The 12,688-nt window shown below is 51.0% G+C and overlaps 1 protein-coding gene across 1 annotated transcript in view; it reads right to left on the reverse strand.

Moving 5' to 3' along the window:
* The window catches only part of LOC117887213 (zinc finger protein 420-like), a 42,446-nt gene that overhangs the window by 17,700 nt on the left and 12,058 nt on the right, over nucleotides 1-12,688 (reverse strand). Inside the window, exons 4-7 of the mRNA XM_034789574.1 lie at nucleotides 12,311-12,424; nucleotides 10,965-11,906; nucleotides 9,800-9,809; nucleotides 6,706-6,709 (exon numbers count right to left, since the gene is read on the reverse strand). Coding sequence (XP_034645465.1) covers nucleotides 6,706-6,709; nucleotides 9,800-9,809; nucleotides 10,965-11,906; nucleotides 12,311-12,424 — 1,070 coding nt within the window. The remainder of the gene's footprint in view (nucleotides 1-6,705; nucleotides 6,710-9,799; nucleotides 9,810-10,964; nucleotides 11,907-12,310; nucleotides 12,425-12,688) is intronic.

Genomic DNA, 12,688 nt, shown 5'->3' on the forward strand with positions numbered 1-12,688 from the left:
TGGGGTAACTTACAAACTGCCCCCTTCTGACCCAGTGTGTTACTTCTAGCAAAAAGCAACAGAGGGTCCTGTGGCACCTTTGAGACTAACAGAAGTACTGGGAGCATAAGCTTTCGTGGGTAAGAACCTCACTTCTTCAGATGCAAGTAATGGAAATCTCCAGAGGCAGGTATATATCAGTGTGGAGTTAACGAGGTTAGTTACCCACGAAAGCTTATGCTCCCAGGACTTCTGTTAGTCTCAAAGGTGCCACAGGACCCTCTGTTGCTTTTTACAGATTCAGACTAACACGGCTACCCCTCTGATACTTTACTTCTAGCAGTTACTGACAACTAGCTATTTTCTTTTGCTGCGCCCTTGCTGCCACTGTCTTCTGTCCCATCGTGTAGTGCAGGGGAAGCAAATTGAGACGGATATTCCTGTCGAAATTTGCTACTCCACCATCCCATCTCCTAGCCCAGGAGTAGCAAATTGTGACTAATGGGGAGAGTTATAAATGCCATAATTTGCTACCTCTGCCGTTCCCCACCTTCTGGTTCATGGGTATCAAATTGTGAAGGGCGGCCCCCTCCTGTCACATTTTGCTACCAATGTGAACTCTCTATTTTTAATTTGGACACAAATAAAGAAAGGTTGGGGGGGGGTGTTGGAAAAGCATTCTAGAGCATGAAACCTCAGGGCTGTTGTATGTAAACCCCTGAGGGAAGGCATAGTTATTTCTTGATTAGTCTCTTTCGATTGTAGATTTGGCCATACAGTTTCTATAGCACACAAACATGTAATGCACACAAAACTCCAAAAATGGTGCAAAGCATTGTAAACAGTATTTGAAATATGAACACCTTCAAAAGACAAGCTGTCCAGGCAGAAAATCGACCATTGTTCCTTGTGCAGACTTCCCCACATTGTCTCTGTTACATATAGTGAACAAGTTTTCAACACAGAATTTGTAGTTCTATACAAAACAAAACAAAACAAAACAAAACAAAACAATTACCTTTCTTAGCAGTGAGGAAAAGATCTAAGGGCTAGATTCACCAAGGGACTTAGAAGTTGTGATGCTGAGTGTTGCAATACCAAATTTTTTGATGCCTAGAAAGTCACAGGAACAGTGGTGAGACCCACAAAGCCTGACTCAAGTGCCTAGGACCTAGTCTATACAATGAATGAGGAGAGAGAGGAGCCTTAGAATTCAGTCCTCAAAAGCCAGTGAGCTAAGTGGGGAGAAGCCTAAGTTTGCCAATGGGAAATCCTGATGAGAAGGGTCTGTCCTAAGCACATGGGCGGCCTGTCATCCTGCCATTGGGGGAGGCTAGTCCCCGGCCCCGCCTCTCCTGCCCAAGGCCCCTCCCCTCCCTATCTGCCCCCTCTCCCCTGCAGGAGCTGATAGTACATCCCCACTGCGGACCCTGGCCCCAGCCCCAGTGCTCTAGGCAAAGCAGCCAGCCCTAGTGCGCTGGGCGGCGCAGCCCCAGCCCCAGCCATCCTGACTCCCTGCCGGAGGTAGGCCAGCCAAGGCTTAGCGCTGGACCGCAGCGGAACCTGGCCTGGGTGCAGGGCCGGCTCCAGGTTTTTTGCTGCCCCAAGCAAAAAAAAAAAAAAAAAAAGCCGGAGTGCTGCCAGGGCCGGCTCCAGGCACCAGTGCAGCAACAAGCAAGTGCTTGGGGCGGCCAACGGAGAGGGGCAGCATGTCTGGCTCTTCGGCAGCAGTTCGGTGGCAGGTCCCTCACTCCTTCTCGGAGGGAAGGACCGGCCATCGAATTGCCGCTGAAGAATGAAGCGGCGGCGGTAGAGCTGCCGCCAAAGTGCCGCCGATCGCAATCGTGGCTTTTTTTTTTTGCTGCTTGGGGCGGCAAAAACGCTGGAGCCAGCCCTGAGTGCCGCCGCCAAAGGAAAAAAAAAAAAAAGCCGGAGTGCTGCCGCCGAAGCAAAAGCCTGAATGCTGCCCCTTGAGAAGTGCCACCCCAAGCACATACTTGGAATGCTGGTGCCTAGAGCCGGCCCTGCCTAGGGCAGAGCGTGGGCGGGGGCATGCTGGCTGTTTGGGAAGGCACAGCCTACTGCCTATGATACCTGCCATCCATGCCTAAGCCCCATAGATAACTCATGCCTCCTGATACTGAGGGGGCACAATGTAAAGGGGGGAGACGTGACCACCCCATGCATCGCCTCCGGGAGGCACTTCCAGCCCCACCTCCATAGACCTGGGCAGCCACAAGATCAGGGAGCACGTGACCCTGGGCCCAGCTGGGGCCAGCCCTGCCTCAGGGAGACTGACAGCACCAGTGTTTCCCTGCAGCTACCGGACACCTCGACAAGGGAGGGGCAGGGCACAGGCAATGCCCCTACCTCCGGCTGAGCAGAGACCAGGGAACCAGCTCCCGGCACCTTCCCCTGTGACGCCCTGCCCTGCACCCGGCCTGGGGACTGCCATGCTCTCCCCACCCACCCCATCAGAGTAACCTGTGGGGGAGGGGGACTCTGTCCTTCTTCTGCTGTGCTTGCCCCCAGCACATTTCCAGCTCGCTTGGCTGTTCTCCCTAGCAGCTGGCCCCGGGCCCAGGCGGGCTGAGGGTGGCTGCTCCAGGAGCCCAGCTGGGGAGGCAGCAGCGGCCCACCCCCTCTGCTCCCCACCTGGGCCCGGCTACCTGGGACAGGGGCCGAGCGAGCCGGAAACATGCTGAGGGGATGGGAAGCTTAGGCTTGCTTGGCCCCTGTCCCTGGCTGCTGGGCCTGGGGGGGAGCAGAGGGGGCAGGCCCCGAGCCTCCTCAGCTGGTTTCTCACAGGCAGCCTTCACACTACACAGAGCAGTGACCCAGAGCAGCCTCCCATCCTTAGCCTGCATGAGAAGTGGCTCCGTCCCACCCCTTCTGCTCTCTGCCCGGGCCCGTCTGCCAGGGAGAGGGGCCGAACATGCCAGGAGACAGCCACAGCAGGAGAAGGACAGAGCCCCTCTCTCCCCACCCCACCCCTGGCAGGCCGAGCAGAAACCTGGGGGGGGCACTTGGCCCTGCATTGCCCCCCCCAACATGTCGCCTACGCTAAGCCCCACCTGCCTGATACAGTTCAGCACCTAAGGCCATGTCTACTCTCCAAGTTTTGCTGATGCAATTTACACCAGCATCAAGCTGCTGCAGTTAGTACAGGAACTCCTCACTTAACGTTGTAGTTCTGTTCCTGAAAAATGCAACTTTAAGTGAAACAATGTTAAATGAATCCAATTTCCCCATAAGATTTAATGTAAATGCGGGGGGTTAGGTTCCAAGGAAATTTTTGGGGGGCAGACAAAAGGCATTATATACTGTACAGTACTGTACTGTACTGTGGTGGGAAGGTGCCCCTGGCTTACCCCTGGGGCTCAGGGCTGGGGGTGCAGGGTCTGGGAAGGAGTTAGGCTGTGGGAGGGCGCTCAGGGTGAGGGTGCAGGAAGAGGCTCAGGGCTGGGGCAGGCAGGAGGTGCAGGGGGTGTGCAGGTGGCTCTGCGCAGCGCGGCACCGCCCCCATGGCCGCAATTCTGGGAGCCGCGATTCTGGGAGCTGCCTCCCCCCCGCAGGCAGGGCCACCCAAAACACAGGGGATTTTGGGGCTGCAGGGCCCTGGGCTAAGGGGGCCCTGGGGCCATGGCCTGCAGCTCTAAAGGCCCTTTCGGAATGCAGCCCTGCGAGCATGGGCCGGAGGACTCAGGAAGAGCAGGGGCAGCTGCGCAGCCAGCGGCTGGAGAGAAGCGGCGCTTTCCCCTTCAAAGTGGTGCTTTTTCCCTGCCGGGGGAGGGGGCAGCTTCCCCACTCGCTCCCTCCCTCCCAGAAAGGCCTAAGCGCTGCCAAACAGCTATTTGGTGGCAGGGGAAGCGCTGGGAGGGAGGGAGGAAGGGAGGGGGAGGAGGCGGAGAAGAGGAATGTTACCTTGTAAAGTCAGCCAAACAACATTATAAGGGAGCATTGCACAACTTTAAACGAGTATGTTCCCTAATGGAGCAGCGACGTAACTTCGAAACAATGTTAAGCGGGAGGACGGTAAGTGAGGAGTTCCTGTATGCCGCTCGTGCATGTGCATACTTGACTGCTTGGGTCAGCACTGCACATGCTCAGCAGGAGTGCTTGTCTTGGTGCACATGGCCAGGTCTGGCTCCAGGCACCAGCGCAGCAAACAGGTGCTTGGAGTGGCCAATGGAAAGGGGCAGCACGTCCAGCTCTTCGGCGGGAATTTGGCGGCGGGACCCTCAGTCCCTCTGGGAGGGAAGGACCACCTGCGGAATTGCTGCCGAAGAATGAAGCGGCGGCGGTAGAGCTGCGGCTGAAGTGCCACCGATCTTGGCTTTTTTTTTTTTCTGCCACTTGGGGCGGCAAAAACGTTGGAGCCAGCCCTGCACATGGCATATCAGGGATAAGTATCCCGGTGTGCTGTCTGGCACATTGTCTACTGGGAAATTATGGCAAAGCCTGATGGGACAGAATTGAGTCATGCAAGGGTAACAGGCAGCAAGGGGTCAAATTCCCATCATATAGCTTTCTCCATTCCATAAATGTCACCCATATCCCATAATTTTCACGCCTTTTATAAAAATCCCACGAACCTGCGAGGGACTTCACACTATCCATCATCTTTGACAGAAGCATGGAGCCCGCCCAGCTCTGCACTATTGTTCAGGGCATGGCAAACGCAGGCTGAACCTTCCTCTGGTATTTGCAAAACCACAGAAAGAACCACGGCAATACTGCCTTCCGTTACCTCTCCCGAAGCCCAGAGACCACTGTCATGAAAGTTTTTTTCTGATTTTTTTTATCTAAGTTTTTTTGTGTCTACATACAAAATTATTTTTTTCCAAATATGTGGCATTTCATTCCACATTAAGCATAAGAACAGCCATACTGGGTCAGACCAATAGTCCATCTAGCCCAGTATCCAGTCTTCCAACAGTGGCCAATGCCAGGTGCCCCAGAGGGAATGAACAGATCAGGTAATCATCAAATGATCCATCCTGTTGTCCATTCCCAGCTTCTGGCAAACAGAGGCTAGGGACACCATCCCTGCCCATCCTGGCTAATAGCCATTGATGACCTATCCTCCATGAACTTATCTAGTTCTTTTTTGAACCCTGTTATAGTCTTGGCCTTCACAACACCCTTTGGCAAAGAGTTCCACAGGTTGACTGTGCATTGTGTGAAGAAATACTTCCTTTTGTTTGTTTTAAACCTGCTGCCTATTAATTTCATTTGGTGACTCCTAGTTCTTGTGTTATGAGTAAATAACACTTCCTTATTTACTTTCTCCACACCAGTCATGATTTTATAGACCTCTATCATTTCCCCCCTTAGTCGTCTCTTTTCCAAGCTGAAAAGTCCCAGTCTTATTAATCTCTCCTCATACGGCAGCCGTTCCATACCCCTCATCATTTTTGTTGCCCTTTTCCAAATCCAATATATCTTTTTTGAGATGGGGCAACCACATCTCCATGCAGTAGTTAAGATGTGGGCATACCATGGATTTATATAGAGACTTTGGAAGCAGACTAACTGTATTGTGGAATGAATTATCCTGGAATAAGGTTTGTGTGGACACATCTCCATTTCAAATGAACTACAGTGAAACCCCGCTATAACGCGATGATTGGGGTCCAAAAAATTCGATTGCGATAAAATGCGGGGTCGCGGTATAGCGGGGTTACGAAAATGTTACCATTTAAAGCTGGTCAGTTTCAAGCTGGTCAATTTCTCTTGGGCAGAGAGCAGGAGAGAGGTGCAGGGGGCAGAGGAAGAGTGAGGAGCAGCTGGGGAGAAGAATGGCTCTTCCCACCAAAAGGAGAAGCAGGGGTAGGGAGGAAGAGGCAGTGGGGAAGGCATGTTCCTTTTTTAGGTTTTTTTGTTTTTCTTTGGTGGCGCTGCGGCAGGTTTTTTTGTTTGTTTGTTTATTTTGTGCTTTGGCGGCGCTCCGGCCGCTTTTTTTGTTTTTGTGCTTCAGTGGCGCTCTGGCTGCTTTTTTTTGTGTGTGTGTGTGCTTTGGCGGTGCTCTGGCTGCTTTGTGTGTTTGTTTTGTGCTTCGGCGGTGCTCCGGCCACTTTTTTTGTTTGTTTGTTTGTTTGGTGCATCAGTGGTGCTCCGGCTGCTTTTTTTTTTTTTTTTTTTTTGCGCGCTTGGGGCGGTGGGAGCCACCTTATGATCGCGTTATATTGGAATTCATGTTATCGCAGGGCGCGTTATAGCGGGGTTTCCCTGTATTCTGCTTCTAGCAGGCCTGCCACTGCTATTTCACAGTGCATTGCTGTACACTTGGATCAGTCTGTCTGTTTATGTACTGCTCTTGGTTCATCTTGACTGGATGTCATTTAAATGCTGGTGTGCAGCCACGTCTGCCCCTCTGCAATTGCTACTCAGGAGAGTTCGCACACCTGGAATCACCGACTAGTTATAGCAACCATTCCCTGTGCCTCTGGGATGGGGGGTGGCAAACTTTTTGGCCCAAGGGCCACACCTGGGTATGGAAATTGTATGGCAGGCCATGAATGCTCATTAAATTGGGGGTTGGGGTGTGGGAGGGGGTGAGGGCTCTGGGGTGGGGCCAGAAATTAGTTCAGAGTGTGGGAAGGGGCTCTGGACTGGGGAAGGGGGTTGGGGTGTGTTACTATTCTGCCAAGGTCAGGTCTACTCTGGTTCACAGCCTTTCGTTCACACTGCTAGTTATGCCTCGGGCTCTGGCAAGGCCTACACCACACTACTCAAAACTGCATCCTCACCAGAAAATTTAAGCACCAAAGCATTTATTGCTCTGAAATATCAAATTCCACTATCATCAGTTAAATGTGTCATCCGTCCACCCCTCTTCCCAGGCTGCTTAATGTTCCTTCTCCCTCTTGGAGCCCGCCCTGTACTCAAGATGTTTTAACCTGTGGTTAAAAACAAAACAAAACAAAACAAAAATCTCATTGCATGGCAGGCATGTTTATTGTAGTGGCAGATATAGAACGAGAAAAGGCAACAGAAAAAAGTACTTTAGCTCCCAGTTGGACCAATGCCTTGAGCTTCTCGCTACCGTTACATAGTATTAGGTAAATTGCCCAAATTAGGCTACAGAGTGATTTAAAAATGCATAGAGATTTTAAGGCATTTGTGGCTATTTCGACTCATACCCTCAGCATGGTTAACCCCTTGGGGCACAGAGCAATTACTGCAAAAAGTGTATTTTGCAGCACACTTTGTGCTGATCTGCAATTGCTATACAAGAGATTTTAAGGCAAAGAGAGGATTCTATTTTTGCATGCACGTTGTGAAGCAATGCAGCTTTCTCAGGGCTACCCATATAAGTGGTGGTTCCTTTCCACTTCTGCTCCAGATGTGGGGGCACCATCCTGGCAAACTGCAGGGCAGCAGAACTTCACAGTTTATCCATTGCCTTTTTGAACAACAACCTCCTCTGCCTCTAGGGGGGACACACCTTAGGGGATCGTCCTCCAACGTAAGGACCTCCTACAGAGTTGCACATGCAATTACAAATCCACCCTCTGCCATCCCCCCCCCCAACACCCACCCAGCCAGCTCCCCTCCCCAGCCCACAACCAGGATTGATATAGGGGTCCTATAGAGCAGCAGTTCTCAACCAGGGGTCCAAGGGCCCCTAGGGGGCCGCAATCAGGTTTCAGAGGGTCCGCCAAGCAGGGCCACTGTTAGACTCACTGAGGCCCAGGGCAGAAAGCTGAAGCGCTGCCGCCCCAAGCCCCGTCATCCGGGGCTGAAGGTGAAGCCTAAGCAGCTTAGCTTTGCGGGGCCCCCTGTAGCATGGAGCCACGTGGAACTTCCCTGCTTGCTACCCCCTAACACTGGCCCTGGCTTTTATATGCAGAAAAACAGTTGTTGTGGCACAGGGGGGCCATGCAGTTTTGAAGCATGTTCAGGGGGCCTCAGAAAGAAAAAGGTTGAGAACCCCTGCTACAGAAGGTGGAAAACGTCTCACCGTCCCTATGGTCACCCCCGACTGAGAGGAGCCCACGGAAATGGAATTCCGAAATGGAGTAAAAAGCAACATTTGATCTTTGTTGCCATGGAAACTATAACTGGGTAGGGCCGCCCGGCGGGGGTGGGGGGGCGGAGGGGGCAAGTGGGGCAATTTGCCCCAGGCCCTGCAGGTCCCTTCCCTGGCTACTCACCCGGCGGCGGTCCGGGTCTTTGGCGGCACTTCGGTGGCAGGGCCTTCAGTCGCTCCAGGTCTTCGGCGGCATTTCGGTGGTGGGTCCTTCAGTGCTGCCGAAGACGCAGAGCGACTGAAGGAACCGACGCCGACGCCGACTCGGAGTGCCGCCTGGTGAGTACAAGCGCCGCAGTGGGTGGCGCCTTGTTTTATGTCTGCTCCCCCGCTTTGTCCCAGGCCCCCTGAATCCTCTGGGTGGCCCTGTAACTGGGACAATACTTGTGCAGTTGATCAGCCTCCTCTCCCCCCCACACCCCGCCTTACACCTTGACACACCACAGATGCCACGGACAAGAGCGTGGTCAGTTGCTGAAGTTCTGGGAAATCTCTGAGCAAAGGGGAAGAGACAGAGGACAAGCTCAGTGACTTTGTGGCTACATCCCAGCACAGGCAGCAGACTGAAAAGCGGAGGGATAGTTGCCTTCACAATGGTATCGAGGACTGGAAGAGGTAGAGGGACCTGCTGAGAGAACACACTGACAAAGACAACCCACCCATGCAGGCACAGATGCTGGAGATGACACAGCGGCAGATAGCTCTGCTGGAGAACAGTGGGGCCAAAGTTCACATCCACCACCCCAACCTAGCCATGTGCTGTGGCCCCTCGAGAACTCAGCAGTGGGAACACTCCTTTGCTTCCCCAACTACAAAGGACAGGACTTTCCTTTGCCATCTCACATCACGAGACATGTAGAGCGGTCCCCCCCTCCAAACATATTTATGACTCCATTGGCACAAAGTTGTGCACTCAGCACTTTCAGCATGTCTGCCACAGTTTTATTGTTTCAAAGTTTGTGCCGGGCTGTTTGAAACAAAGGTTTTTATTTACAGCTATTTGTTATTTATTTACAACTGAAAAGTTTCATAAAATCCTTGCACAAAGCACAATAAAATCCCACACAAAGCACAATAAAATCCTACATAAAGTAAAGTTAAAATCCTACCACAAAGTTACATACATTTTCCCCCACTACCCCTTCGCTTCAAAGGAGAACAACACATCCCTGACCATGTGTCCCTGACCAGTTGTGGCATTTAGCAGAGGCAGCCTCTCTGGCTGTTCTTAACATTCACAGGGTTTCTTCACTTCCACCTCTCGCCAACATCAGATGTTGTGGGAAATGCAGCAAGCACCTGTCACAAGAGGCAGATATTGCTCAGCAGCCTTGTCAACCTTCGCTTCAGTCTTCCAGATGCCCACTCCCCTGTCATTCTGCGGCTACTCAGGGTGTAAGTTAAAGAGCTCCTTTCTCCTCTCCAAGTGGTCAGGAAAAGGATTCATCAGCCAGGGAAGCAGAGGGCAAGCTGGGTCTCCCAGAGTGACAGGAGGAATCACAAGATGAATGTCCGTAGCAACACATGGCACCAGTTCTGGCCTCGTCGCTGAAAAGGCCTGAGTGTCGAACAACAGTCATTGTGGAACTTTCCAGACCACCCCACATTAATACTGGTCGAACTTTCCCACAGTGATCAACCAGGCCTTGCAGCACCGTGCCCAAATATCCTTTCCTGTTGACAAACTCTGAGATCTGGTACAGGAAGGCAAACAATAGGCATATGGGTACCATTAGTGGCCCCAATACAATTCAGGAGCCCCAGCCTTTCAAATTATTCAATAACTTCCTGTGTACTGCCAAGCCTTAGGACCTGGCCTAGCAGCACTCTCTGAATAGTAGCACATGGCAATGCCGTCACTGGAGGTTTTTAAGAGCAGGTTGGACAAACATCAACAAACAGGAATGGGCTAGATAATACTTAGTCCTGCCGTGAGTGCAGCAGACTGGACTAGACAACCTCTTGAGGTCCCTTCCAGTCCTACAATTCTGATTCTATGACAGCCCCAACAGTTGATTTACCAACACCAAACTGGTTAGCTGTTGCCCAGAAGCCATTGGGAGAGTAGCAAGCTTCCAGATAGTGAAGACCACAATACTTTATGCTGAAGGGAACTCTCCAGTTGGTGCGCTGCCACTTCCGCTCATGGGCCAGCTCTGCACAGTTTTCGAGGTACGTGGGCTTTGTCATTCTGAAGTTCTGCCACCATTGCTAGTCATCTTTGGTCTGCATGACTATCCTGTCCCACAAGTCACTGCTCGCTGGTCAAGCCCAGAAGAGAAAGTCCACTGAGGGAATGCTCCAGAAAATGGTCTTGCAGAAGTAACTGCTTGCTTTTGTCCTCCTCCTCTTCTATTTGCGTCACCCATATTGGCGCAGCATCACCATGGCTGTCTCTCAAGGCATCCAAAGCCACCCAGCTGCTTGACTGCCAATACCTGTGCATCGGCCTGTTCATGTTAATAATTGTCAGTGTCACATGTTCCCTTCATGCTGTCTGCCAGAGGCTTGAAAATGGTGCTGGCTCACAAAAGCCAAAGGAACGATGGGACGACAAGAGAGTAATCCTGAAATGTGTTAGTTTGACCCCAAGTCCCAGAATTCCAGTGGCTTTGGGTTGCTATCCCACAATGCACCAGGAGAAAATCACAGAATACACAGAGCCAAGCGGCAGAACATAGTAGCATGGTACATCTGCCCAGAATGCAGCGCTGTGTGGATTCAATTATTCAAAAGGGGAGGATCTTAAACCGGCATAACAAAGCAATGTGGTAGTACTGCTTTCAGAATAGTTATTTCGGATTAAAGTGGACAAACATAATCCAAAATATATTTCAGGTGTCGACAGGTTCTTAGCTAGCCTTAGTCAGGGCAATTATTCAGTTCTCCTCCTAATGCATAATAAGGGGTGAGCTTTCTGTGCAGCTTTTCCCACACTCAGGGTTTTTACAAGGCATTTCTCTCTTGTGGATTCTCTGATGAGAATTAAGATGTGAACGGCTGCTGAAGGTCTTCCCACAGTTGGGGCACTTATAGGGTCTCTCTCCTGTGTGGATTCTCTGGTGTATAATAAGGGCTGATTTTACACGACACCTTTGCCTACAGTAAGGACATTTATATGGTTTTTCTCCCGTATGGGTTCTCTGATGCGTTATCAGGTGTGAAGAGCAAGTGAAGCCTTTTCCACAGACAGGGCATCGATAGGGTCTCTCTCCCGTGTGGATTCTCTGATGTACAATAAGGGCTGAGCTGTCACTGGATCTTTTCCCACAGTCGGGGCAGCTAAAGGGCTTCTCTCCCGTATGGAGTCTCTGATGTCTAATAAGGTCTGAGCTCTGATTGAAGCTTCTCCCGCAGTCGGGGCATTTATAGGGTTTTTCTCCTGTGTGGATTCTCTGGTGTTTAATAAAGGTGGAGTTTGCAGTGAAGCTTTTCCCACATTCCTGGCATTTATAGGGTCGCTCTCCAGTGTGGATTCTTAGATGTGTAACAAGGTTTGGGCTCTGGTTGAAGCTCTTCCCACACTGGGGGCATTTATAGGGCTTTTCTCCTGTGTGGATTCTTTGATGTATAAGAAGGTGTGAATGACTACTGAAGCTTTTCCCACACTCACTGCATGTGCTTGGTCTCTCTCCCATGTGGATCCTCTGGACTCTGGTTTTCTTGAGGTGCTTCAAACCTCTCCCACAATTAGTGGATTTATCCACTTTCTTCACCGGCTGGTTTCCCAGCGGCCTTTCTGTGCTACACTGATTCTCACAGGTTTTTCCTTGCCCAACTCTCCAACAGATGTTTTCTTTGAATCTTTCTAATAGTGTCCCATGCTGTTCCACTTGCTCAGGACCTCCCAACTGAGGATTCACCTCTTCATGCTCATTCTTGATCCCATCAGCTGTTGGGATAAAGAGAAAATCCAGAGATGAATCATTCTCTGTGCTGAGAAGTAAGGAAAACTCAGAATGGAGAAATGCAAAGGTGGGGGTGGGAATAAACCAAATTAATTGTTGGGCAAATGAAAAAATTCAGGAGTTGAATTCCCCCAAATCCTTTCCCAGAGTTGAGAGAAAGGAGGAAACCAATTGAGCCACCACATCCCACCTGAACATGCAAAGGAAAGGGTGGTCAGCAGGGAGGAAGTTAATGTGAGGTGTGAGTCAGGGTGCATGGGAAGTCATGAATAACATATTTTGTGGATATGACACCTACTGGAGACAATCCAGAATTAGAAGCATACATGAGGACTTTGTGAGAATCCCAGCTGTTCCTTCATTCAGCAATGTTAACTGACACCTTTACCTGCATGGCAATATCTCAGGATTCCCCTTTCCTCTGAGCCCTGGAGATCCGTGAGCCACGGCTCTTCTCCCCGTTCCAGCTGGGCGATCACTTCAGGTTTGGGAATCGGAAATCCTGCTCAAGGGGAAAGTAAACAGGTGAGAAGTCCTATGGCTTGTATTATACTGGAGGTCAGATTATACAATTACAGTATCCCTTCCAGTCTTATCCTCTACGATTCTATGAGATCAAGGTGAATAACGTGTGTGGAGAATGGTTCCACATAAAAAGTTTAATAATTTTGACCCAGTCACTGTTTGTGCTGGTGGAACACGCATGGGAACATGGTCACAGAGATCCTTTGGGAGTCACATGTATGTGTGTGGGGGTGAGAGGGGT

Source organism: Trachemys scripta, chromosome 14, assembly GCF_013100865.1.
Source record: "Trachemys scripta elegans isolate TJP31775 chromosome 14, CAS_Tse_1.0, whole genome shotgun sequence".
NCBI classification, from domain to species: domain Eukaryota; kingdom Metazoa; phylum Chordata; order Testudines; family Emydidae; genus Trachemys; species Trachemys scripta.